Genomic DNA, 27,789 nt, shown 5'->3' on the forward strand with positions numbered 1-27,789 from the left:
ATACTGGAATGGATGGTAGATGATATGATCATACAGCTGACAGTATATTTTACAGTATACAGGTCCATGTAAGATTCAGATAAGTTCATAGGGAAAGACCTGCTATGGGTTATGAAGGCAAAATAGACCAATGTATAGAGGGCCACTGGTCCCATTGCAGCCCACCTTCATGCACCCGTTATTGTGAGAGATGGTGAAGGTACCCAGGGCCTGACCAACTGGTCATTGTATTTTTTTCAAAATATGTTTTTATTGAATTTTTAGAGAGAGAAAGAGAGAGAGAGAGAGAGAGAGAGAGAGAGAGAGAGAGAGAGAGAGACTGATGTGAAAGAACAACATCGATCAGCTGCCTCCTGCATGTTCCTACTGGGGATCATCAATCCCATAACCTGGACATGTGCCTTGACCAGGAATGGAACCAGTGACCTTTTGGTGCATGGGATGATGCTCAACCAACTGAGCCACACCAGCCAGGGATGGTCAGGGTCTTAAAGCCTGGGAAGTGATGGTGTTTCAGGCTAACCGATGTCCCCTTGGCCAACTCTGTGGTCTCTTCTAGGGGTCTCACCTGCTGGGCACTCCCTTTTGTGGATCCTCAAAAGATAGAAACACGTATACCTTCCCATCCTGTTATTACTTCCAAACAATTCACCACACAAAAATCAAAATGGTAGAAGAACGGAGTTTCCCTCTTACCCACACAGACGTCCATACAGCCTTCTGAGCTCCATTTGGCTTTCCCAGGAACCCTGCAGAAAACACACACTAGAGTAAGAATACTATTCAACAAAATGTCAAGTGTTCAAACTTAGTATTCAGAAAAGAAGTCTGGAACAGCGAGAACGCAATTACATAAACAATAAAAAAGAATTGAAGTGATATTGCTTTCAAGTACTTTGGAGTATTAGAATAAACTAATAGCTTTAAAAATATATATGTTGCCAAGGAAAAGTCTCCATCAGCTCTGCTTTCATGGACAGAAAAGATCATCTGTACTTAAACTATTTGTGTATAATTGCTGCTAAAATATTTGAAAACTGTTTGCTTTCCCAACTATGTTAACATTCCCCTCTGCAATTTGGTTTATATTATTATTATTTTTGGCAAAGCTTCTTTTCACAGCCAGTCTATGTGTAAACATCTGCTGGGTCTATCCAAATTATCACAAATTCTGAATTATCGTCATCCAAGTTCAATTTTAACTAAAATCAACATATTCAGAACCTTAGAGCAACTTTATATAGGACAAAACATGACACATTTCATAGTGGGAAATGATTATATATGGAGGTATGTGTGGGGATGGGGGTGGAGGCTCAGAAAATGCTAAACTCATTGTGTTGTAGAGATGGAGTTGTGTATAGGGATGGAGTATGTGTGCAGATACACATAGAGGGATTGTATGGGTGAAGGGTTAGAAATTGCTAGATCCTTTGTATTGTGGAAATGAAGTTTACATTTAAGCATGCATGGGTTGGGATGGAGGTGGAAAATGCTAGCCCTGTATTGTGGGAATGGAGAATACAAGAATCTGGGCAGACATAGGATGGGTGGGTGAGAGTTTAAAGTTGGGGAGATCAAAGAGGTGGGTGTCCTTGATGGAAATACATTCCATTTTCATTAAATCGACTTTCATGGTCTAAGTTTGCCATATATCAAGGAAATCATATATGAATATAAAAACAGTCACTGAAATTGCTGTGTTCTCAAAGAACTTGGCAGAGTGCGTACATACAAGGATGACGAGCTGAAGAAGAGCATCCTGGAAATTATCCAGAGGGAGGGGCACAATGTTCTCTTCACATCGACAGTCAGACTGTTTCCCTCCAAATGTTAATACCAAAGTAATTACTCAACTGAATGCAACTGATCACCACACACATACACACACACACACACACACACACACACACACACACACACACGCACATACACACCAAAATATGTGGAATGTATTAAATTTCCTATCTGGGCTGTTGTTCTATTTTCACACTGAGAAATTTCTTCACACTTGCTTCAGGAATCTCACACGGAGCCCAGATGAGGTGTAGCTGTGGGCTTAACGTTGTGAACTGGCCATCCTGAGATAGAGATGAGAAGTGTTTTTTTTTAAAAACACTAAGAAGAGAGAAACAGCAACAGTAAAGAGTGAAAGTGGCTGTCGGACAGAGAAAGGGACAGAGGAATGGATGGTAGCTGATATGGTCATACAGCTGACAGTATATTTTACAGTACACAGGTCCATGTAGGCTTCAGATAAGTTCATGGAGAAAGACCTGCTATGGGTTAGGAAGGCAAATTAGACCAACGCACGGAGGGCCACTGGTCCCATTGCAGCCCACCTTCACGCACCCGTTGTTGTGAGGGATGGTGAAGGCTCCCAGGGCCTGACCACTAGTCATTGTATTTTTTTAAAATATGTTTTTATTGAATTTTTAGGGAGAGAGACACTGATGTGAGAGAGCAACTGAGAAGGAAGCAGGACAGAAATAGCTAGCGTGATTTTCTATCTGGCACCAAGGGCCTGCCTTTCCGGGGGGCGGGGGCGGGGGGATTCTGAAAAGACCTCAAAGGGTTACTATCAGGACTGGCCCAAATTGGGTTCTTCCTGCCTTCGGCTTAGTGGCTCTCACACGCTGAATCTGTTGGCTCCTGATGTGGGGTCTAGTGGCAGCACCTCCGTGAGTTAGCAGAATAGACCACTGGCTTCTGAGAAAACCCAATGAGAGGGAAACATCGAGTTTAGAACATAGAGCCTTGGGCCTATATCTACAAATGCAGACATTTCCACTTGCTAATCAGTCACTCTGACAAGTCAAAGGCATCTCACTGAACCAGCTTCCCTTCCAACAACTCATGGCCATTTCCCCGTTTCCCTGGCTCCAAAGTTACAGGCACATTTGACTCATCTTGCTCTGAATTCTCTACACCTAATTAGTCACACGAGGTACTAATTTTGTCCCCAGCACCCCTCTCTTTTCACTGTTATTAGCACCCTGAGCCAAGTCTTCACTTCACACCTAGACTTCAACAACAGTCGGATTCTGCAGTCCTGACCTAAATTCTCTTCCTTACAGAGTAATCGCCCACTTTGGTGTCCCTCTCTTACTCACAAATAATAGCACATGAATGGTCCTTCACTTGCCTTTCCAGACTGTCAGGAAATTGTTCCACCTTCCCTTCCCTCCCTCTCTCTCACAGCTGCAATCCTCAGGGGTTCCCAGTCTTTGGCTTCCAGGCTGCTCATCAAGCTGTGCCCTGGTTCTCAGGCAGGTGCATCACACACGTTGTCGCTCTGCATCTGGCTTGTGTGTCCTTGTCTTTGTGTCCATTGCCCCTGCAGGACCCCTTTCTCCAGGAAGTCCTCCAGGATGGCTCTCCCTCTCCTCTGAAGGACAGCTACCCCATCTAGCGCTAGGATAGATCTGATCTGGTGATGTCCACCACTATTTGGTATGTGCCCTTGAGGGCATAAGTAACTTCTACTTCTTCCACACTCCAGGGCTGGCACATTTAGGCACCAACTAACTGATTTTTCTGGGTGAATGGATGACAGGACTCAGTGCATATTGATAAGTGATAAGCAATAGGTCATTGTCATCACATAGCACCTTCCCATACCAACCACTCCAGGTGTGGGTGACCTAGACAGGAGCAGTGCTTCAGGGCAAAGCTGCACTGGGCTCAGCATGTCTTATGCTGGAAGGCATGGACAGCAGCCCTTACCTGGCGGAAAAACGACAGGTTTCCAATAAAAGGAGAAGGCTTGGGATGTCTGATGCCCAACTTCTCCAGTCTTGAAAATGCCGAAGTAGAGTACCTGAGGGGAAAAGCAAATTAAAAACCAGAGAAACTGAAGTTGGAATTCATGCTTTTGGCTTTATAAGGTGTCAGAATTATTGAGTCCTCCGGAAGTAATGGTAGGAAAAGCCGTTTCCATTGACAATATCTAAGGATTGAAGAGGTAGAGGCCTATAGGGGAGTGAGTGGCATAGAACCCCGTAAATTACTCCGGATTGAGTGACCCCTGAGACATGATGTCCAAATGCCCTTCCCCACCTAAAATGCCCATCAATAAATTGTTCTTTAAAACACATGTCTCCCTTTGCCTCTAAACCAGCGGTTCTCAACCTGTGAGTCGCGACCCCTTTGGGGGTCGAACGACCCTTTCACACGGGTCGCCTAAGACGATCGGAAAACACATATATAATTACATATTGTTTTTGTGATTGATCACTATGCTTTAATTATGTTCCATTTGTAACAATGAAATTGGGGGTCACCACAACATGAGGAACTGTATTAAAGGGTCGCGGCATTAGAAAGGTTGACAACCACTGCTCTAAATCTACCATGAACAATTGTTTCAAAAGGCAAGGGGTAAAAAGTCACAATGGCAGAGATAAGTTCCCTGTGCAAATTTGTCTATTTTCTTGGTCAAAATTGACCCCTGCACAGAATTTGTCCCACAGCACATGTTTAGGGACAGAGTGTTCTCTCCGTCCCTAAAAATAAAAAATAGGGACGGAAGGAACACCCCATGGAGACGAGACCTCATCACCAACCACTAACAGCCTCTTCATGTCTTTGTTTGCACGGCCTGAAACCATATGGGAAACATATTTTCTTAACCAAAAATCAGGAAATGCCGCCTGACAGATTTCTATGCCACTTTCCAGGAGAGAGCGGCAGTCTGAGAAGTGCATGTGGCTGTCAAAACATTGGAGTTACTGGGACGTTTCAACAGTTTATGGGAACAGAGGGAGAGCGCCGGGAAAGTCAGCGCTGGTTCTGAAAACCCTGGACATATGGCTGTGATCCCTGATCAGCCAGCTAATTAGGTCAAAAGTTCAGTTAGTTCAGAAAAATTAATGAGTCAAACTGGGTGTTTAGCATCATGCAGAGATCAGCCAAATCTTAATTTAGGAGCAAGGAAAACTGTGGGGTATCACTACAGCTGGGCTTCATAGCAGACCTGGAACTTAAGAAAAACAAACCACTGCTGGAAGAATCACTGGCTTATTATTAGAAAAATGGAATGCTTGCTAGAGTCTTTGACCTTCCTACTTACAGTCCAGTGAGGAGCACTTCAAATAAGAACTTTTAATCGAACATTCAGATATTCAAGCAAAGGCCAGTCCAGCCTAAGGGTTGATTTGTGTTATTCTGAGCAATGGGTCTGCTTTTTTAAAACAAAGCATATTTTTATTGATTTTGGAGATGAAGGGAGAAGGAGAAAGAGAAAGAAACATCAATGATGAGAGAGAATTACCGACTTGCTGCCTCCTGCATGCCCCACACTGGGGATCAAGCCTACAACCTGGGCATGTGCCCTGACCGGGAATCGAACCATGACCTCCTGGTTCATAGGTTGAATGCTCAACCACTGAGCCACACCAGCCGGCTGAGTCTGCTTTTAAAGTGGCCACAGGGGAGAACCAGGCCAGGGCAGAAAAGGAAGAGGGTTCTGCTCCCAGCTCCCCGACCCAGGGTTCCACCATATGGCTGCATTATCGGGTTTGAATGAATCCCAGGACCTCACATTTCTGTCCCTGTGCAAGTGTAATTACAAACCACAATCAAGGGCCGTGTGCGAATTACATGGATCAGTCACGCCCACACTCCTCTTCATTAGCGTGTGTACCAAAGGTTGACAGCACGGGGTGCAAGAGTTATTCTTTCAAGTCGGAGATGATAGTTTAAATAACTCCCCACACACCTAAGAGGAGAGAGCAAAGGCAGCATACCAGTCCACTTACTACTCCCCTCGGGGTCTCACATCTGGCTCCTAGGTCCATGTCTTCATCAGTTTTTGTGAATTATTTTTGAAATATAATCTCTAATGGGTAGAAGGAAATATGTCATCTTGGGCCACATAATTACATCTTAATTTTGTAATTAGATGTCTTGATTGTCTAATTAAAGGACAAGAAGTCTGTGCCTAATTACACGTGCTAATTATTATGCAAGTCCATGTCCTAACTATGTAACTCCACTTATGAAAATACTGCTTGTGTGCCCCTGCACAAAATTCAGACATTTTCAAAGACATGGCATCAGCAGAGAATGTTCTAGTCACAGCCATCAACTTCACTTGCAGCCTAGACTCAAGTGTAGACCTTAAGGGTCTTGAGCTAGGAATTGCCAAATGTTGCCATCAGTAACTAGAGTCCTTGCGCCAAAATCAGCAGGGTGAGGTCCCTGCCACCAGACTACCGAGCAAAATTGCATTTGTCTCCCTCCCCCTTCCTTCTCTGCACCCTTGTTTCATATTCCCTGGTCCCTGGGTCCCCTCTGTCTCTCTCAACAGGCTCTTAACCCAGAATCTATGAACCCCAGGAGTTAGAGGTTGAATTGTGTCACCCCAAAAAAGATAAGTGGAACTCCCCACTCCCAGTACCTCAGAGTATAGCCTTATTTGGTGATAGGGTGTTGCAAATTTAATTAGTTAAAATTAGGTCCTACCAAAGTAGAGTGGACCTCTAATCCATTTTGACTGGTGTCCTTATAAGAGAACGGCCGCGTGAATGGAGGCACGGGGAGAATGCCAAGCGATGACAAAGGCAGAGATTGGCGTTATGCAGCGGCAAGCCAGGGAATGCCAAAGATCATCAGCAAGCCACTGGAAGCTAGGAAGAGGCAGGGAAGGATTCTCCTCTCCAGGTTTCAGAGGGAGCATGGCCTGTACCTGCCTTGATTTCAAACTTCCAGCTTTCAGAACTGTGGGGTTTGCAAATGCCACTGTTTTAAGTCCAGTTTGTGGTACTTTGTTATGGCGGTCCTAGCAAATTGATAAACCAGAATACCCATGAATGAAAAAGGATTTTTAAAAATATCCTGCTGATACTTTAAACGTTGTCATTGTGAGAGAAATTTGCTCTTTTATGTTAAAATGTGCCATTAATTCCTGTGTCATCAAAAAAGTGCAGGTGGCCGAGGATGCTGCTGTGAAAAGCAGGTGGTACACAACTGTGCTGTGATATTTAGAATAGCTTCCCTTTGTATGGGTATGCATGCAAATGGATCTCACAGTTACTAGTGTGCCTATGCACATGCATCATTGCTTACATTAAGGATACTTAGTTGGAAAATGACAACAAAAATGTATGTAGTAGCTTCAGATACATCCTTGGATTTTACTGTGACAAATAACGCAGTGATTTATTGCTACAGGACCCCAATCTTGCAAATGCCAGGGTGCACCTTATACTGTCAATTTTCAAAATAAATTGTGACAAATGGCTCATTTTCAAAATAAGATTCCATTTTTAAAGCCTAGAAATTTCCCAACATTCTGTTTTCCCCAAGACAAAGCCTTTTCTGGATGCATTCAACAAGAGTGGTCAGCCCATTGTTCAGCCAATGAAGACACCCACGATAAACTGGGGAATATTTTGATGAGTGGAATATTAAAGAGATGGTCAAGCTGATTGGAGCTTGGAGCAAAAGAAAACACCAGTCAAATGAGAAGCTACCCTCTACGATTTGCCTATGCATATCATAAGCAGTCAGAGAGGAGTGGGTTTTTCTCTTATGTGCTTCTGGAAACAGCAGCTCCTCTGCTCATTCAGTATCCTCACCGTCACTATCAAAGAATTCCTGCTTGGCCTGGCCAGTTTGGCTCAGTGGATAGAGCATCGGCCTGTGGACAGAAGGGTCCCAGGTTCGATTCTGGTCAAGGGTACATGCCTGGGTTGCAGGCTAGATCCTCAGTAGGGGGCATGCAGGAGGCAGCCGATCAATAATTCTTCCTCATCGTTGGTGTTTTTATCTCTTCCTCTCTCTTCCTCTCTGAAATCAATAAGAATATATTTTTAAAAAGAAAGAATTCCTGCTTGGTGAGCTGCTTTTGGAAATTTCAGAGGCTACTGACGTTTTTGAAATGGTGAAAGATTTCTTTGGCAAATAACACTTCTCCTGCGATGAAAAGTCATGATGCTCCAGGAACAGGTGAAGCCCGGGGTGCCAGGTAGCCCACCTGTGCTACTCTGTGGGGAAGAAAATTGCTTTCTTGTGGTTACCCTACGCTCGCCACATGCATAGCCATCAAAGGCTTTGCCAGAACTTTCATAAAAAAATTGGGACCACATCAAAATCTTCATTAGAAAAAAGGCCTTAAATCATTGCCTTTTCAAAAGGTTTTATGACAAGGGAACAGGATGTGAGGTTTGCTAGCTCTCCAGAAGAATTACTTTATAGAAATTTGAGCAAAAAAGTTAGAACAATCATGGAGAAAGCCTACTGTCATTTTATTGTAAGTCTTTATAGTTTTTATCTTCTGAGTATTTTTTATATGTTTGAGATCATATTCTCTACTAGAGGCCCGGTGCACAAAATTCGTGCACTGGCGGGGGGCGGAGGGAGAGGGAGGAGGGTGTCCCTCAGCCCAGCCTGCACCCTCTCCAATCTGGGACCTCGGGGGTTGTCCGACTGCCGGTTGGACATCCCTCTCACAATCCATGACTGCTGGCTCCCAACCGCTCGCCTGCCTGCCTGATTGACGCCAAACTGCTGCCCTGCCAGCCTGATCACCCCTAACTGACCTCCCCTGCTGGCCTGGTCCCCCCAACTGCCCTCCCCTGCCAGCCATCTTGTGACCATATGGGGGTGACCATCTTGTGCGAGGGCATGATGGTCAATTTGTATATTACCTTTCTATTAAATAAGATAATATTTTTTCTATTTCTATTTCCCTTTATTTCTATTTTTCTCATTTAACATAAGGAATACTGTATGTCCATGTTATTAATCCTTTATGGATATTACTTTTATGGCAATATAATATTCTTCTTGTGCATATATAACTTACTAAACTATTCTTATTGTTTAATATTTAGGGTGTCTTCAGTATTTTTGCTAATTTTTATGCTCCTATAACGAACATCTCTGGGCATGAAACTTCTCTAGTACTTTATACATGAAGCTTTTCCAAACCTGAAGTCCATGGAGTCCCTGGTGTTAAATGTTGGTACACTTGCCAAAGTGCTTTCCAGAAAGTTTGTCCCAGTCAGCCTCACTGTCAGTGTTCATTTCACCAAATACTCTCATAAAATGTTTTCCTATTTTTATCGACACATCAATGTATCTGGATGCTTGCATTTCTCTCATCACTAAAGAGAGAGAACATTTTTGCCATCCTTTTTTCTCCAATTTCAAAAATATTTCCCAACTTTGAAGTTATTCTTTCTTCTCCCCACCTCATTTCCACTACAGTTTATGTAGGTGCCAGGCGGAATTATGTCACAGCAATTAAAGCATTAGTTGGAAAATGAACAGTTATTGACGGGAGACTGCAAGCTGACTCCAAGCACATATTTAGGCAAAGGGAAGAAATGAGCAGTTGTAGTCTGAACAGTTTTCATTTAATAACTACAGCCTTATTAGCTGAATTTAAACTCTATATCCTTCTTCTTCCTTTCCCCGTTCTTCCCCCACCACTATAATAGAGAAACTGTAAGTACAGAGCTTGCTTCAATCATGCATTAAGCAAGAGTTCCTTGGAAATATAGAGTTTCTATGGGAGGTCATTTCAGTTCCCCTTCAACACCTCATTTCTGTTTTAGCGTCCTCTGGCTCGTGCTCAAGGCCTCTCCTATGACTCACCCCCTCAAGCCCTTGCTCTCATTTGCCATCAGGGCTGGAAATCATCTGGTGTATATCTGACGGATTGGTATGGCTCATGTGTAGAAACACTAATTGTTTTTTTTTTATGCTAATCTTGTAATCAATGAGCCTTCTAAACTTTCTTATTGGTTTACATATGGAAGCTCTTTGATTTCTTATGCTGACAATTACATGTTATGCAAATAGGATCAGCTTGATCTCCTTTTAATACTTTGTCTCACTTTTCATTTTCTTTTCTTATTCCAGTGGCTGGGACCTCTAGTACAATATTTTTAAAAAGCCGTAAAAGAGGGTGCCCTTTTCATATTCCTGACTCTATGGGAATGCATCTAATGTTTCAAAATTAAGTGTGAGATTTTATTGTAGATTTTTGATAGATATTCTTTATTGGGTTAAGGACATTTCCTTCTATTCCTACTTAGAAAAGTGTTTCTTATTAGTCTTGCCATGGTTTTGCCTATTTTATTAATCTTTTCAAAGAACCAACATTTGCTTTTATTCATCATTTCTATTTTTTTGCCTTCTATTTCATTAATTTATGCTCATATTTTTATTATCATTTTCCTTCTGTTTTCTTTGATTTTACTTTTTGTTTCTTTTTTTAACTTCTTAACAATTTAGCTCACTTATTTTCAATGTCATTTTATTTTTAATGAATGCATTTAAGACTGAAATCTCTCTCTCAGTATGTCTTTAGTTGCATCTCACACATTTTTAAATGCAGTACATTCAGTATCTCTTGTAGTCTACTAGGGAACTTCTGAATATAAAATATACTAAACTAAAGAGTTCATTTCATAACATTTTACAGTGGTGACATGATATTTTTGTGTCATGATGAATTCATGGATTTAAATATTTTTTATGTGTTTGGATCCATTGCAATTATTATTTCATTTATCAAATTATCCCACCTTCGGCTGGTTGAGTGCATGTAAATGTGTTCCTGAGTACTTTTGACAGAACAGCTTCCTTACTTTTTTTTTTTTTTTAATATATTTTATTGATTTTTCACAGAGAGGAAGGGAGAGAGATAGAAAGTTAGAAACATCGATGAGAGAGAAACATCGATCAGCTGCCTCCTGCACATCTCCCACTGGGGATGTGCCCGCAACCCAGGTACATGCCCCTGACCAGAATCGAACCTGGGACCTCTCAGTCCGCAGGCCGACGCTCTATCCACTGAGCCAAACCGGTTTCGGCATTACTTTCTTAAATAACAAGATGTTTCAGGTTTATCTTGCACATTTCTTGCACCAAACCTGGACCAGCCATTTCCCCAAGAAGCCCTGGTTCCTTTTAATGTAAAATGGCATCTAGGAGGAAGACTTTTCACTGTATTTCCAAGTGATACTTCATGACACCATATTTGATTCTTCATGTGAATGCCTGTTCAAAAACGTAAATAGATTTTGAAACTTGTTTATTGACTCCTTTGTAATTAAAATTATTTTAAATGTATAGCGGTACCTCACCTAAAAGATCAATATGGGGAATCCTACCAAGAAGTGAATGAATTCTTTTACATAAACTAATCTTTCCTGACTGTACTTGTTTCCTATTGCTGTTATAACAAATAACCACAAACTTAGTGGCTTAAAGCAGCACAACTTATTACCTAATGGTTCTGGGGGCCAGAAGCTTAAAATCAGTCTCACTAGCCTAAAGTTGAGGTATCAGGTAGGGACGATTCCTTCTGGAGGATTCAGAGAATTATCGATTCTTTATTTCTGCCACTTATGGCTACATCTCTCCCATCTCTGCTTCCAGTCATCACATCGCCTTTTGCGACCAACTCCTCCTGGGTCCCCCTTATAAAGATCCTCAGGTTACATGTAGGGCCCACCCAGGTAATCCAGACACTATCCCCATCTCTAGATCCTCAATCCTATCTTTCAAGTCCCTTTTGCCATTGAAAGTGGTATTCTACAGGTTCCAGGGATTAGGACATGACATCTTTGGGGCCACTATTTAGCTACCACACCAACTTATATTGTGTGTAGATCCTGATTTTATGGTGGAGTTTTGAACTGTGCCTATACTGTAAAGGAGAAGTGTCTGGTGTCCGGATTGTCAGAGCTTCCTGTTTAGGGAGAACTGGGTGTCACAGCTGCTGGAGGATGGAAAGGAGGCAAGCCCAGAGCTCCAACGACATTCAGCCTCTGCCTCCGGCACCGCTGAACCAGGCTTTGGTGGCCCTGGCATCTAAGCGAGCAACAGAAGTATTTTAAAGAAAATACTACAATTGACCAGTTGATGGTCATTGCAGTGCAGAGTTAACTATTCCATGTTTATCTCAACTTTTCAGGGCGGGAGAGTCAGTTGAGTCAATAAATCTTAATTGATATTAAGATGTTATTCTTCTAAATTCAGTTGTTTGGATAGCATCTTTAGAGTCTTTGCCATTATCTGTAAATCACTTGTGCTATTTTACTTCCTATTTCCTTTGAATAAACTTAAATGCATTTGTTTTCAAAGGAAACTTTATGTCGTGACCACAAATAAAAACCGTTCCCATAAATAAAAACTCATGTGAAAAATAAATACTTCACAATGGAAAATTCCAAAAGCCCGTGAAGATCTCACCTGCTGAAGGTAAGTCCACAGGCCAAGGCTGGGCCCAGCAGGCCACATTTTAAAATGTGCTCCATCGAGGTTGCCCTGGCTCAGCTGATAGTTTAATACCAAGGCCAGAGAATGAGAACAATTCAGTCCTTGTTCAACATTCATGTGGAGAATGAGATCAAATGAATCTATTGTCTTGTATTTCCTCTCTCAAAACTAAAGAGAGCTGGTCTGCATTTGACACTGGGTTTATTCCAAACTATGATAGGTGTTTACCCTCATAAGAGGTACAGGTCCTAATAGTGAACTTCTTTATCACTGTTAGGGCTGACGTTAATGGGCATGTGACCAATGAAGAGAATCATGGGAACGACACATATTCCTTGCCCATCTCCTGGGTGCCAGGCATGGCACTGGGTGCCAGGAATGCTGCAGGGACATGGCAGGAACCTAGTGGATCAGACAGACATTCAATGGCTAATGAGAAGCAATTAATTCAGCGTTTACATTATGATCCTTGCAGCAAAGAAGCATCATGGGAACGTGCCAGTTGAAATGCACACTTTGTATTTTGATCACTTAGGAGCACTTCTTCTGTCCAACCGTTGGGTGGGATTTATAGAATCCAAAAAAAGGGAAAGTGGTCCTGACGCTTATTATTTCTCCCCAAGGCCAGTTTTCAAAAAATAGGACCTTTCAAAGAGAATCAGTCTCCAGAAAACCACTAAACTGAGGACAGAGGTGTTGAAGCTGGAGGGATAAACAGGGCTGCATCACCCATAGCCGTCTGATGGCGCTGGGGGAGGCCTTGCAAGGGCTGGTGGCCCAGAGGGTACTGGGCTGGGCTGGGGCCATTGTGGGGGAGGAAACGCTGTCTCTGTCTTAAGCCCAGTGCTTTCCAATGCCCGTCCCGCCTCAAGAAAACCAACTGATACGTTCTGGGACGAAGGGCAGCAAATGACATGCTGTTGGAGTGGGTAGTTAAGCAGGAAGGGGGCTCTGAGTGACGCCCGGAGCCAGGCTAGCCTCAGCCTTGTTCCCATCTCTGCCGCCCCATCACAGGGCTGGTCACAGAGGGAGGCTGGGAGCATGCCTTTAGCTTTCGTGCCAGTGAGAATTAGAGAAGAAGGATGAAGGTAGAGCAAAGAGTAGTTTCACAATATTAATGTGCATGCAACTCATCCTTCTATTTTAAAAATAGATCAAAGCAATTGAATTAAGTCATAAAATGGGTTAAGTGGCTGATATTTTTGAAACACTCCTAGATTTTTTTAAAAGTATTCGACTGAATTTAACTAGAATAAGCTTCCCTAATCCCCACCAGAAAAAAACAGTGACATATATAAATGCAATCCCAAACCTGCCCCCAAAACCTCTCTTCTGGGTGGGGGGAGTAATGGCTTAGTGCATTTAAAAATATATACATAATAAACATTTTAAAATAAAATATGTTTAAATGCATTATAATATATGTTATTTTATGCATTTAAATACAAATATATTTAAATGTCATTTCATATGTTTATGTTTAAGAATGAAAAGCAGCCTCTTGAATTCCTTCCATGTCAGGGGATTTAAACCCAGACATGGCATCTCCAAAGCCCCACCTCAGCCTGCTTGTCCCAGGAGCTGGAGAATTTGGCTCCTGAGAGGGAAAAAGCAAGTCAAAGAATCTCTTACAAATTCCTTTCAAAAAAGAATTTTGCTTCAGTGGCCTCATCTCTTTTGAGTTCCCCCAGTGCTGAGTTCTACAGCCCTGCCCTGGAGAATGAAGTTGTCATCGGAGAGCCACAGGCAGCTTCTGGGTTGTGGAGACACAGTCACCCGAGATGCATTTTTGCAGAGGTGGGAAAATAACTAGGTCGCCCCCATCAGCGGGAGCATCGTCATGAGACAAGTGAAGGGACGCTTGCTCCTCCTAGACAGGTAGGGGTCCAGGCCAGAGCGAGAGTTCATTTCCATCTCTCCATCTGCCAATTAGTAGACTGGGCCTCCCTGATAATTGTGCTCTCCAGGTAATGGCTTGTTTAAGTAATTGATGGTGTTGTCCTCCCTGGGGAATCTTAGCACATCAAAAGATGTTGAGAAAGCCAAAATTCACCTAGAGTCTGAATTAATCACTTTGTCAAGCACAACAAAGGCTGTCTTGCTTTGCTAATAATCCCAAATGAGGTAGCAACCCTTAGTTAAATAAGGAAACTCTGGTGCCTTTAATTAATGTTTCAAAGAGCTCAGATTTGCTTTTTCACCTGCTTTATTTTTAAGAGAATGTGGGGAAATTCGTGCACAGCAGGTATTTTCCAAACTTCTCAAGTGCAGGAAGGTGAGGCCCTGCTTCACTGAAGTTCATAGAAAAGGATCTGGGGGCTTTAGTTGACCACAAGGTCAGTGTGTGTGGTTGTGCCTGGGTCAGAGGAAGTTAGTCCCAACCTATGCCTCAAAGGCTGCCCTGCAGTCTCAGCACTTCCCCTGCCCCAGGCTTAGCCATTGGGAAGCCACCGCCACCTCCCCCTGCCCCCAGCATAGCCACCTCAGCCCTTCCGGGCTGCACCTCAGACCCACCACCCTCCAGCCTGCTCTCTGGCTGACTCTGATCTCAAATTGTGTCTCAGAAGGCTCTCTTCACCAGGCAACGCAAGCTTCCCAGTTTCCCAAAAGACCCTCATTCCCCTTTACCTGCTCCCTCCTACTGCCCCTCCCCCCAGAGCCCCGGGCCAGTCTGGCCTTGCCTGGCACCCAGTGGCTCTCCAGGTCCCTACCGAGGTCATGGGGGCCAAAATCAGAGCCATGGGATCTCATGGGTCCAGAACCGGAGGTTGGTCTGATCCCAGCCACCTTTGAAAGGACGTTGACACCACAAGGCCACCTGGAAGCCAATGAGCAGGATGAAGGGATGGGATCTGGAAGTCACTGAGTTTAGTTCAGCGATACCTACAGAGTACAGACACCATCCCGACCCCCAGAGAGTGTATCCTAAGGAAAACAAATGGGGAAAAGGGCGATTTCCCTTGGACTTGGGGGAACCCCGACAACAGCCTTCCATGTACTTATTTTACCTAGTAACTCCCATGGCTTCTAAGCTGGTCTCCGATTAGAAACTGCAGTGCTATCTTTTATTCTTTCCGTCAATCCTCATCTGCAATCAGTCCCCAAGGACTGTCAATTCTGCTTTCAGAACGTCTCGAGTGGGTTCTTTCCTTCCTTCTCACTGGCATCGCCCTTTCTCAGGGCACCGTTGTCTCTGCTTCAGGAGTTCATTGGCTCCCAGTCACTTTCAGACCAAGCAGTAAACTCCTTTATTTGGCCCGTAGGGCCTTTGATGATCTGGCCTGGCCTAACTCAAAGTGGTCGCTGTCCCCCGCCTTTAGACTCCAGCAATCTTGCAGCACCTGGACATTGACAGTTATGTCAGTTTATTTCACCCTCCCAGGCTTTTAAACCCATGCTCTTCTCCATGGCCAAGTCGAAGAAAAGGCATGGGAGACACCAAGGGTGCAAAATTTAAGGAAGCTCTTACTCTCCACGATATGCAAGTGCCACCCCTGCAAGTCTTGTATGACCCTGAGCATAAGTGCCTCCTTAAATCTTACACCCCAGATGCCTGCTTACCTCACTCTCTCCCAGTACACTCTGTTCCCTGCCTGATGTGTCCACCCTCTTTCTCCACCTGGCAGGTCCTAATTGTCCTTCCGATTTCTCCAGGGGCCCACCCAGGCTGTCCTAGGCACATGGAGATGTTTCCTTGGCCACCGATTCCCTAATGCAGAGGGATTGCCAACGAAGAATAGAAGAATTGGTGTGTTATTTGTAGGGATATAATCCTGCTTAAGTTCATTATTTACTGGACCCGGTTCTGTTTCCATCGTGCGGGCTTAGTCATCTGTAGTTAATCCTTTTGTTTTCATGAAGTCCTTAAAGAACCCTTAAGATATTGTTGTGAAAGAGATATCTGCCTCGGTGCACCCCAATGACAGTTTGAGCCCTGAGAGTGCACAGTGCCTGGCACAGAGTGGGCAACGACCCGTTTGCTATTAGCATGCCTCTGTGTGCTTCTTAAGAATATCGAACAGTTACTGAATGTTTTGCAGGGGCCGGGGGCTGCTCTCAGTGCTCCCCACATGTGAGCTCATTTATTCCTCCCCATACAGAATGTGCTGCTATGCTCATCTTCATTTTGCAGATGAGAAAACAGAGGCTCAGAGAGACCAAGTAACTTGCCCAAGGTCACACAGCGAGTAGGTAGCAGAGCTGACATTTGACCCCAGGCTGTCTGGTTCAAGTCTGTGCTCTTGGCTAGCAGCCTGTACTGTGTCTCATTTTACATCTGCAGAGCAGCAAGTTGCCTAGAACCAAACCTATCTACAAGGCAGGAGGGCAGAAAGCCCTCCTTTGCTCACAGATGCCATTCACAGGGCTCTGTTAACCCCTGGGATCAAATCAATTGATCAGATTAGCTAATGAGTCCGCAGGACCCTGAGACTTGAAACAAGGACAGTAAACTTACAGTGAAGATCTGGCCTTCGTAGAGAATAGAGGGCTGTTTCTTTGAGTTACTAGGTCTCTTAGTAGCCAAGGTTGGTACTCAGGGCATTGGGTCTTTGTAGTGGGTGCACAGAGTGATTCCAAGTTCCTTTGTATCTAGCCTAGTGGGCATTCAAAAATATTTGCCAATTGGATTTGATTATGTCTTCATAAACCCAGTCAGTATCTCTGTCTTTCTATTGCACTGTGACCTGCTCAGAAGCCTGGAACAGGCCTGGGAAACCCAGTTCTGTCTCCAAGCCTGGCAGATGACTTAAAGAGCTTAGGCAATCAAAATAACAAAAGATTATTGTAAGCATTTCAAAAATATTTTTAATCCCATTGCATCTTTTTTGTTACTGTAATCCTGAAATCTTTGTGTTGACCTGATTCTTGCCAAGTTCACTCATGGCCTTTGATTGCCTCTTAGCCACAGTCATCAACTATAAGTTCTACTGGAAATTGCACAAAACAAGGTCCAAAGGCAGTAGCTCCAGTCTAAGATCGCCAAGAGTCTCCGTGCCCTTTGCTCACCGATGTGGTTGGTTCTGGCTCTCGGCCCCCTGGGCTCTGGACCGGATGCACAGACACATGGAACCTGCCCAGCCTTCCCCGTGGCCGGCCCATCTGCATTTGGCCTCTTGCCTGCCTCCTGAACCTTATAATCACTTGTATGATTACTGTCCCTTGTCCTAGTCCTGGGTCGTCCTGACCACTCCTCTCTCACCACCTGCACTAGTTATTCATCGCTGTGTACCAAATTACTCTTGAACTGAAGTGGCTTAAAACAACAGACATTTGTTATCGCACACAGCTTCCAAGGGTCAGGAATCTGGAAGCAGATTAGCTGGTGGTTGAGGCTCAGGGTCTCCCCTGAGGTTACAGTCAAGCTTTCCGTTGGGGCTGCAATGATCTAAGGCAGTGGTTCTCAACCTGTGGGTCGCAACCCCTTTGGGGGTCGAACGACCCTTTCACAGGGGTCGCCTAAATACATTCTGCATATCAGATATTTACATTACGATTCATAACAGTAGCAAAATTACAGTTATGAAGTAGCAACAAAAATAATTTTATGGTTGGGGGTCACCACAACATGAGGAACTGTATTAAAGGGTCACGGCATTAGGGAGGTTGAGAACCACTGATCGAAGGCATGCAGAGCCTGAGAATCCGCTTCCATGCCCACTTAGGTTAAGCGTTAGCAGGCGTCACTATGTGAGCCTCTCTGCAGTGCCACTCCTCAGCCAGGTGGCTTCCCCTAAGCAAGCAGTCCAAGGGAGAGTCCAAGATTAGGTTACAGAAGGCTCAGTCATTTATAACCTAACCTTGGAAGTGAAACACTGTCACATGCGTTATTCTACTGGTCACATGAGTGGCCCCGGTACAATGGGAGAGGGCCACAGGGGTCATTCAGGGGACGTTTTGGAGGCTGCCTACCACACCACTTGTGCCCCAGTGTGAACAAATTTCATTAAAGTGCATCGTTCCTCCAGAGTTTCACCTTGGGTTTTTCAAGCTGGTTACTAAGCTGTGTTAGGTCTGTAAGCTGCTCCCTCCTGTGAGGAGGTATTGAAACAAGATGTAGTTGTGCCATTTTTCACTTCATAAAGACGTATTCAGTGCCTGCTCAGTGCCAGGCACGGTGCCAGATGCCATCATATATCACCGGGAGAACGGATAGGATCTACTTGGCTTTACTGGAAAAGTAAAATCTGGGAAACTTCAAACTTGGGTGAAAAATGAATGTAAAGCCTTCAGGAAACCATCTGGCTAATAATAGCTAACATCTACTAAGCACTTGCTTTGGGTCAGGCAGTGTACCAACACATTATAAACATTGTGGCTTCTAATCTCCATCAACATCCTTGTTATGTCTATTATATAGATGGGGAAATGAGACTTAGAAACCAGCCCCAGGGTCTGGCCCCCTGCTCAGTGGCCAGGCTGCAGCCCAGGCTGGGGACGTCTGACTGAAGACCTGAGCCAGGATGGGCCTGTCCTGGCTCAGCAAGGCTCGTGAAAGGAAGGAGACCACAGTCATCTCCTAGGGCTGTCGTAACAAACCGGGGGCTTACAACAGAAGTTGATTCTCTCACAGTCCTAGAGGCCGGATGTCTAAAATCAGGGTGTCAGTAGGGCCATGCTCTCTCTCAAGGATTCTAGGGGAAGAGTCTTCCTCACTCTTCCTAGATTCTGGTTGTTGCTGGCAGTCCTGCTCCTGGCTTGCAGCCACATCCCTCCAGTCTCTGCCTCATCACATGGTGCTCTCCCTGTGTGTCTATATCTTCAAATCATCTTTACTCCATGCGTCTCTATGTCCAGACTTCCCTCTTCTTATAAGGGCCTCAGCCATGGATCACAGCCCACTCTAAACCAGTATGAACTCATCTTAACTTGGTTATATCTGCAAAGCCCCTATTCCCAAGTAAGGCACATGCTGAGGTGCTGAGTGGACATGAATTTTTGGAGGGGACACTACTCAACCCAGGAAAAATACCACCAGAGCTGTCAGCAGCCCTACAGAGAATAATCTGCATGCTGTGTTGGTGGCAAGGGTTCTCCCTGACCCCCTGGAGTCAGAGGAGGTGGGATGGGAAGAAAATAACCCTAATGAAAGAAGACACGATTTCAAAAGCATTTCATTTCCTGACTCACTCTCAATGTTGTGCTCTGTTTTTTCTTTTGTCTGTTGGGCTTTTGGGGGGCTTTTTTGGCTATTTATTTTTATTATACTAACTAAGCTAGATTCTAGTTTAGTCAGCACAGCCTTTTTATAGAGAAAAGGAAATGAAATGCTGTGGCTGATTTTGGATTGCAAGAGCACTTCCCTGTTCACACTCAATAGAGGAGAGGGTACAAACGCATACGGTGGGGGAGCAGGGAAGGGAGACAAAGTCACTTTCTCTGTTTGAAAGCCCAGGTTGATCTCACCCTGTGTAGCAGGCATTGTGGTGTTGGGTGTCACCCTGTCTTCTTTTAGCCAGCACCAAGGGGTAGTTTCTGGAAGGGCAAGACATAATCCTAACACCTGTTTTCTCTTCAAGAACCCAGTAGGGCTCTAGCACCCATGAGAATATTTAAAGAATTCTGTAGCTATTTCTCTTTACATCCACAGCCATTTCTTGGCATAGCAGCAGCCATAAATTTACTGCCCAGTGTAGAACAATGAATTTGTCTTAAATGATGCAGCTCACCATCTGCAAGGATGCCCCCTGGTTGTTGTCATTCAGGATATGGTGCACATACTACTTTCTGCATTCAGGCTTTTTTCCAAAATCCAAAGGTCTATTTCTTGTCTTCTGGACCCCAGAAATGCTTCCCCTCAATTTTGCTTCTCCAGACTGGAGTTAGGTCCTTCAGGTAGCGGCTCCTCCCTTCCATACCCCATCTCCTGAATCAATATTTGCTCTTCTCAGAGTACACACTCGCCCATCATCAGTCAGCCCCTGACCTCCATTGCTTATTCAGCTAGAAATTCTGGGTACATCTCCAGGCTGAGTCCCTACACTGAGCTCAAGCCCTTGCTTTTGGCATTCTAGAAGCTAGTTCTCACTCTATGGTCAAGACCCACCCTGACCCACCACATCAGCGTCTCCGCTGGCAAATGCTCCATCGGTGTCTGTACTTTTATCAGAGATCATTGTTTTCATTTACAATAAAAATCCAAACGTCCATTAGCCTCAAGTTTTAGTTTGCTTGTTCTTTGTTTTTATTATTGCTTCTTGTTTTGTCTTGTCTTCTCATCCACGGCCTCTTTCTGCTTTGCCAGAGATCAGAACCCAGATGTGTCATCTTGGAGCCTGTGGTAGATTGAATCACTGCTCCCAGCTAATGTCCTCCCTGTGTCTACATTCCACATCACCACCCTTTGTTCTGTGAGTTTGAAGTGCCTCCCACTACAGTAGGGGGAGTCTTCTTCCCCGCCCCACCCATCCCCGTTAATGTTAGGCATGGGCATGTGACTTGCCTTAATCAAAGTAATATGGGCAGAAGTGACGTCAAGCCATTTTCAGGCTGAGGCCTCTTGCTTATTCCTCTTGCATTTCTTGCATTCCTAGGAACTACATCTATGACGTAGCCTCTTCAGCCTGGGCCCCATTGCAAACACCTCTGGAGCAGATCTGAACCCCACTCACAGCCTGGAACAGAGCTACTCATAGACTGTGAGAAGAATAAATGTTTGCAGGTGAATTGGGGGTGGTTTTTATACAGCATTATTGCACCAATAACTGACTGATACAGATCAACTCACTGCTCTGGACCTTCATTTTCTTACCTTTAAAATGAAGCCATTGGACAATAACCAAGGTGCTCAACCTTTTTTCTACCTCTATACACCTGAGGGCTCTGGAATGTACCCAACAGAGACACCAGATTCAAATATCGCAAAGCAATATAGAAAGAGAAGGATTGGGAAGTGAATTCCGTTTAGGAATGCAGGTCTATTGGTGGCCTTAGAGAGAGCCCTCTCAGTGGAGAATGGAGTGAAAACCCCATTTGTGGCTGAAGGGTACTTGGAAGGTGAGAAAGTGAGCGTATGTGGGATCTTCTTTCAAGCCCTTTGGCTGGGAGGGAAGGATAGATGGGGTGGTAGCTGGGGTGGAACATATAGACAGAGAAGAGGTGGGTAGTTGGCAAGCTAATGACTGACTTACTTATATGTTTTTAGATGGGAGAGAATTGAACCTGCAAGGGAACCTTAACAGTGTCATAGTTAAGGGATAATGAAAATAAGGGCTCGGACATGAGTGTACAGGAAACAAAAAGTCTGGTCTATGAGAGAGAGTAGAATAAGGCTTGCCAGGATTTACTTACTGATTTGATATGCATCGTTTAGACTACAAATTCTCAAACCCTAGGGCTAGGCAACTGGCAACCAGTGAAACATAGAATCAGGCTTCTCCTGCTCAATGGATAAATGTAAAGTTTATCATAGAAAAATTTCTGGAAAGCAAATTGAGTTTAAAGCTGGATTTATAGAGCACTTTTCAAAAAAATAGGTTTCTTTTATTTTTAAACACCTACAACTAAGAGATAAACAATTGTGCCAATAGACTAATAATAATATAAGTTGATGTAAAATGTACTGTTCACAAAGTGCGTGTACTCCCTTTCAAGGAGATGGGAAGGGGTAACTTCCTCCACTTTATCTTTGGAAACATCTTAGATGACCTTCTTGAAAGAAAAGTCCACTCTTCTCAACTGCCCTCCTTCCCACTCCTAAACCTCCTGCGTCCTGGCATCTGTTCTCCCCCCCCCCCCCCGCTCCCCCCCCCTCCCATACACACCATCAGTGACCATCTCCAGCATCACCTAAGATGTCTTAGTTAACTCAAATAGTATTTTTTAAACCTTGTCTTAGTTGTTCAAGGTCAAAAGCTACCTAGGTGTATAAGCCCAATATCATTCAAATGGGACCACTTGTTTGAAATGCAGCTCTCTTCACATTCACTTCTATGCTTTCCTGGAGATCATGCAAAAATTCTGAATGATGTTTTTAAAATTAAATTAAAATCACAATCTACCCACCTAGCATCTATGCAATCATTGCTGAGTATGAGCCTGCAGTTATTGGCTAATAATAAGCCTGGTTATTGAACACTAAAGTGTCCAGCATTGCTCCAAGTCTACTCTGTGTTTTAATTCATTTAATCCTCTCAGCATGCTACAAGGTATATACTATTATTATTCCTATTTTACAGATGGGCAAACTGAGACACAGAAACCTTACAAACTTGCTTAAGGTCACCAAGCTAGGCAGGATTTGAATCTGGTTAGAACGTCCAAGCTCTGGACTATTACAGAAAGTGGAGAAAGGCAGCCAAGGGTAAAACATTTTTAAAGGCAATGTTGATGAAGTAGCATGTGGCTCAAGTGCTTGAGAGTAGTTTATTTTCTTGAATGGGGTCAACCGCCACCTCTGCCTGTGACTTTGTTTGGCAATCCTCCCTAAGAAATCGTGTAGAGATGAACTTCCACCCACAGCCCAGTCTAACCTGAATTTTAAAGGCAAACTCTTTTATTAAGATTCAGAGTTCAATTCCATGAAACTTTATTATATAACAAGTGAGGGTGGTAACTGGTTGCAGTGGGTATGCCTCCAGGAATGAAAGGAAATTCTCTATGATAATAGTCATAGCAGCAAAGAACAACTAACACGCATGGGATGCCAAGCACATGCCACGTGAAATCCTATGTGTTTGTTACCTGATAGAAATATAGCACTGAGTGCCCCAGGCACAATCTGGGGTGCTTAAGGCTAAAGCTGAGTAAGACCCAATCCTGCTCTTGAGATGCTCACCTTCTAATGGAGGAGCCAGGGACATGGTAGGAGAGAGAGAGGGTCCCAGGTGCGGTGAGGCCAGGAACACAGGGATGCAGAAACCCTCTCTTGACTGAAAGAGGAGGGCACCCCAGTCGAGGGAAGGGAACGGGTGGTAAACAGATGGTATGTGGCAGGAAATGAGCACCAGAGAGCAGAGTTCCAGCTGAGACCTGATGGGAGATGAGCATGCCAAGGTGGGCAGGGCCAGGTCAGAGAGGGCCTGGTGTGCCAGGCTAGGGAGACATTCTCTAGGCAGGAGGGCCGAGGAGGGTGTTACGAAGCAGAGTGGCAAGTTCCTGAGGTGGTATTCTAGCTGCAAAGTTGCAGGACAAATTTGGGGAGCATGAGACAGAAGGCAGGAAAATCATTTGGGAGGCTATTTCTAGCCAAGGATGCTCTTGAAATCCTGAACTATGTATAGTAGAGGAGAGCCGATAGAGAGGAAGGAGCGATTCAAGGGTCACTTAGGAAACAGCCTCCCAACACAGGTGATCAGTTGACTGTCAGGGTGAGGAAGAGCTGGCCTGGCTGCCACATGCAGAGAGGCAGGGATTGTCAGTCCTCTCTTATCAATGAGGAAACTGGTAGGAATAGACTGACTTGCCCAAGGCCACTCATTATAGTGTATCCACCCTAAACTGTAAAGGCCTAGCTGATGTCCACAGTGCCGTGTTTCTCCTAACACCTCCCCAATGATCTCCCTCAACCATCCCTTATGTCATAAGATGCTGCTACAAATTTTGGTCACTCTCTTTATACAGACAGAGTTCAAACCCATAAATGTATAACCGACTGCTTTATGATGCTTGCAGCCTGAGGTCCCTAGATGCCTATTGATCCGTGTAGGGGGCACCTGAGATACTTTCAGCATTTCAAAGAGCCTAATGTAAATTGTGCACTTATTGACAATCAGATTGTGCAGGTTAACTAAAATGTCAAGCTTCTTTGCTTTGGAGTGGAATTATAACTCGGTACGCTAATGCTGGTTATCTCACTGATCAGCTGTTCTCATTGGCAGAGCTTCCGTCAGCTTGTCTTTGAATAATTAAAAGGGGAAGATAAATCAATCATTGCTTAAATATATGTTGTTGTTTGAACAATGGAACATGGGGTCTATGGGGAAATGCTAGAAGCAGTGGAAGGTGGTGAGCGTGCAGGTAGCATTGCTTTAAGCTGTGGGCCTTGGGGTTCAGTAGGACAGTGAAGGAGCAAGTGGTTGTCCTTTGCAGCCTCTCTGCTGGGCTTGGATGCATCCTATACCCCTCACACTGTGGTCAGGACACCCTGCTTAGCCCCCGAGTGCTCTGGGGAGTGCATCTCCTAAACGGCTATGTCCTGCATTCTGTCCCAGCCCCTCCTTTTGCATCACAGTCTTGCTCCTCGATTCCTCATGTGATAATCCCCGAATCTGTTTGAATTCATGGGGATGTTATCCACTGCACATCAAGGAGGCGGAACCAGCACACAACCCAGAAAACCTTCAGCACTCAGTGAGTGTGTGAATGGAGAAGTCATTTATCCACTCCTTCAATGGGCCATGTGCGAGGCATTCTGCCAGGTGATGAGGGCACGGAGCCGCTACTGTGCAGTCGGAGGAAGATTGATCCTACCTTTCCCTGTGCTGTGCGCATGCGTGCACCCACGTAACAGCGAGCATTTTGGAAGCAGGACTGCTATCCCAGTTACCTGAGGCAGGATTATCATCATTAACATCTATTGAGCAGCTACTGTGCACAAGGCACTCATTGGCTTAAAATTCAGCCCCTGCCCTCCGGGGCTTATAGTCAGGCCAGGAAGAGAGGACACATGCAGAAACAATTTAAAAAATACAGTAAGTGCCAAGATAGCAACAGAGACAGAAAGAGCTCCTGGAGTTCAAAGTGAGCAGATCACCGAGGGCTGGCCTGGTTAAGAAGACCTTCAAGAAGAGCAACATTTTGACAGAGTTAGGGAGGATGGATAGGATTGGATTCAGCAGAGAGGGGAGGGCATCCAGGCAGCAGGGACAGTGGTATGCAAAGTGTGCAGAGAAAAGGGGCCTGTGGTGTGCAGGTAGGAGGGAAAGGCAGGAGGATTTTAGGCACCTTTCAGCTCCCGATGTGGAGGCAGTGGCTGGTTTGGGTACATACGCTGGCCCTCCCCGGGTGTCTGGGTGTAGTGCTTAGGAAACAGGATTTGGGTGAAGTAAGCATTTATACAGGTTGGCCTTGCTTTTAGACCATCTCTGACACCATTTTTCCAGATACCTTTGAACAAATAACAATTTTAAAAAGGCCGTCTTCTTTCTGGGGCCACACTCAGGAATTGCCTTGTGCCTCCGCGAAACCTAAGAAGCACACCTTTGTGAGGGCACAGGCCGCAGGCTGAGGGTGGCCCCGCAGTGTGGCCCAGGAACAGGCCCCACGAGGAGGCCCAGGAACAGGCCCCGCGAGGAGGCCCAGGACACTGAGTCGCAGGCTCTGGGGATCTCCCACTCAGCTGACACACCTCCCTGCCCACCCCCCAGGAAGTTGGGCAACATCACATATTTCTGGCAAACCAGGAACAAGGTGGCTCTTAATAACTGAAATTCCAGTCCACAATAGTGTGAGCTCCTGTCCCCTGTTCCTCTGTCCCCAGAGTCTCATCCATCCCATGTTCAGAGGCACTTGGTGTTTATAGTCAGAAACAAGTTCCTGCTACTCTGCTGAGGTTCCCGAGAACGGGGCACTCGGCCTCCATGGCCAATGACGGCCGTTCGGTGGTGGTGATGGTGTTGGGGGGCACGGGGGGTGGGGAGGAAAGGTTCATCCAACTGCTCTGCTCTGGAAGAGCCACTGCCCTCCAGGGAGAGCGGCCGCAAGCGTTTACTCAGGGGGCTCAGTAAGGCTCCACCATCAAGCTGATGGTGGGCTTTGTTTATAGGAGGAATGAGGTTCCTCTTTCATCTCTGCCCAGCGAGTAAGTGTTACCAGCAGCCTAAATTCCTTACCAGATTAGAGAAAGCATGACCTTAAGTATTTAGACTATTACTATTTTTCCTTTAAAACAACAAACAAAAAAAACCTAAGAACAACTCCTATACCCGGTAAGTGTGGCCCTTCCACAGAATCCCCAGGCTTCCAGACCTTCTGAGGAAACAACAACGATGCCTTATTGTTTTACAATCATGTTTTGTTTAGGATTTTTTAAATATATATTTTATTGATTTTTCACAGAGAGGAAGGGAGAGGGATAGAGAGTTAGAAACATCAATGAGAGAGAAACACTGATCAGCTGCCTCCTGCACACCTTTTACTGGGGATGTGCCCGCAACCCAGGTACATGCCCTTAGCCGGAATGGAACCTGGGACCTTTCAGTCGCAGGCTGACGCTTTATCCACTGAGCCAAACCGGTCAGGGCTTGTTTGGGATTTAAAATAGTTCCCCAGTCTGATCATCCATTTCCCGAAATCGGGGCTGTTTTAAAAATCAATCTGTTCTCAACCGAGATGATGATTTGTTGCCCAGAGAGCTGTCAAAAGACTGCGTGCAGACACCACGGGCCCTTCCCAAGGAAAAGGGCTAAGCGCGCGTTTTGCGAGAGTGGCCCCTGTGCAGGAAGGTTCACCCACCAGGAACGTGCCTCGGCAGGTCATAAAATCCGCTGGGCTGCGCACGTTCTGGTGTGTGTACTGAAATAATCAGCCACGTTACTTTATAGTCACACCTCGTACGATCGTCGTGGAAAATCAATAAAGCGGGGGGGGGGGGGGGGGGGGCTAGGGACATTGTGCATAACTATTGAAAAGAGAGAAAACAAAAAAAAGTAATATTCCGTGAAAATGGTCCTCGAGGAAGCACAGACCTCGTTTTCATAAGCAGGCTCGATTTTATCTGCAAGCTCATCGCCGAGTTATTAAACCAAAGTGCCCATCACAGCCTAGACAAAAGTACAAAAACATAAAAACGGGAAGTAGCGTGCGCCCTTCACTGGAGGCGCTGGGGCACTGGAAATTACCCTCGGCCTTTAACATTATTTCTAAAATGCGTCCACTACTCACACTGTGAATGCTTTGTTCCACCAAATGTTACAGGCCCTGGTGTTGCCTTCGCCTGTGATACTTCTCCACCTGAAACTGCCTCCCTCTACTCTCCTCCAAGGCAGTTCCTTCCTGCATTCCAGGGCCCAGCCTGAGGCCCTTCTGCTTTCCAAAGCCGCCCCTATGGCTGGCGACACAGAACAGCCAAGGGACTGGCACAGGGAAGCAAGAAGCAAGAGGTCAGGCCAAAACCGGTTTGGCTCAGTGGATAGAGCGTCGGCCTGCGGACTGAAAGGTCCCAGGTTCGATTCCGGTCAAGGGCATGTACCTGGGTTGCGGGCATATCCCCAGTAGGGGGTGTGCAGGAGGCAGCTGATCGATGTTTCTCGCTCATCGATGTTTCTAACTTTCTATCTCTCTCCCTTCCTCTCTGTAAAAAATCAATAAAATATATTTAAAAAAAAAAAAAAAGAAGCAAGAGGTCAGGCACGAAGCCGCAACGAGGCCCATGGGAGTTGCTTTGTGGACATGTTTCCAGGCTCCTGGGACACTGTCAGGGCCACAGGAAATGCCACTGGAGATGAGTAGGGCAAGCCAGGCAGGAGAGGGGGCAGACACCAGCAGATCACGGGTGTTTTCTGACTTGCTTCACCGGCAGCACGTAGGTTCAGCACAGACCTGCCCGTGTGAGAGCATCAACAGGTGAAACAGACCAGCAGCCTAGACCTCGCGGCCTCCGTGGTCATCTAGGCC

The 27,789-nt window shown here is 45.2% G+C and overlaps 1 protein-coding gene across 1 annotated transcript in view; it reads right to left on the reverse strand.

Moving 5' to 3' along the window:
* Positions 1-27,789, reverse strand: part of TBXAS1 (thromboxane A synthase 1) — a 155,767-nt gene that overhangs the window by 110,522 nt on the left and 17,456 nt on the right. The window contains exons 3-4 of the mRNA XM_036328564.1: positions 3,727-3,820; positions 697-749 (exon numbers count right to left, since the gene is read on the reverse strand). Of these exons, the coding sequence (XP_036184457.1) occupies positions 697-749; positions 3,727-3,820 (147 nt within the window). The remainder of the gene's footprint in view (positions 1-696; positions 750-3,726; positions 3,821-27,789) is intronic.

This window comes from Myotis myotis, unplaced genomic scaffold, assembly GCF_014108235.1.
Source record: "Myotis myotis isolate mMyoMyo1 unplaced genomic scaffold, mMyoMyo1.p scaffold_m19_p_11, whole genome shotgun sequence".
Taxonomy (NCBI): Eukaryota; Metazoa; Chordata; class Mammalia; order Chiroptera; family Vespertilionidae; genus Myotis; species Myotis myotis.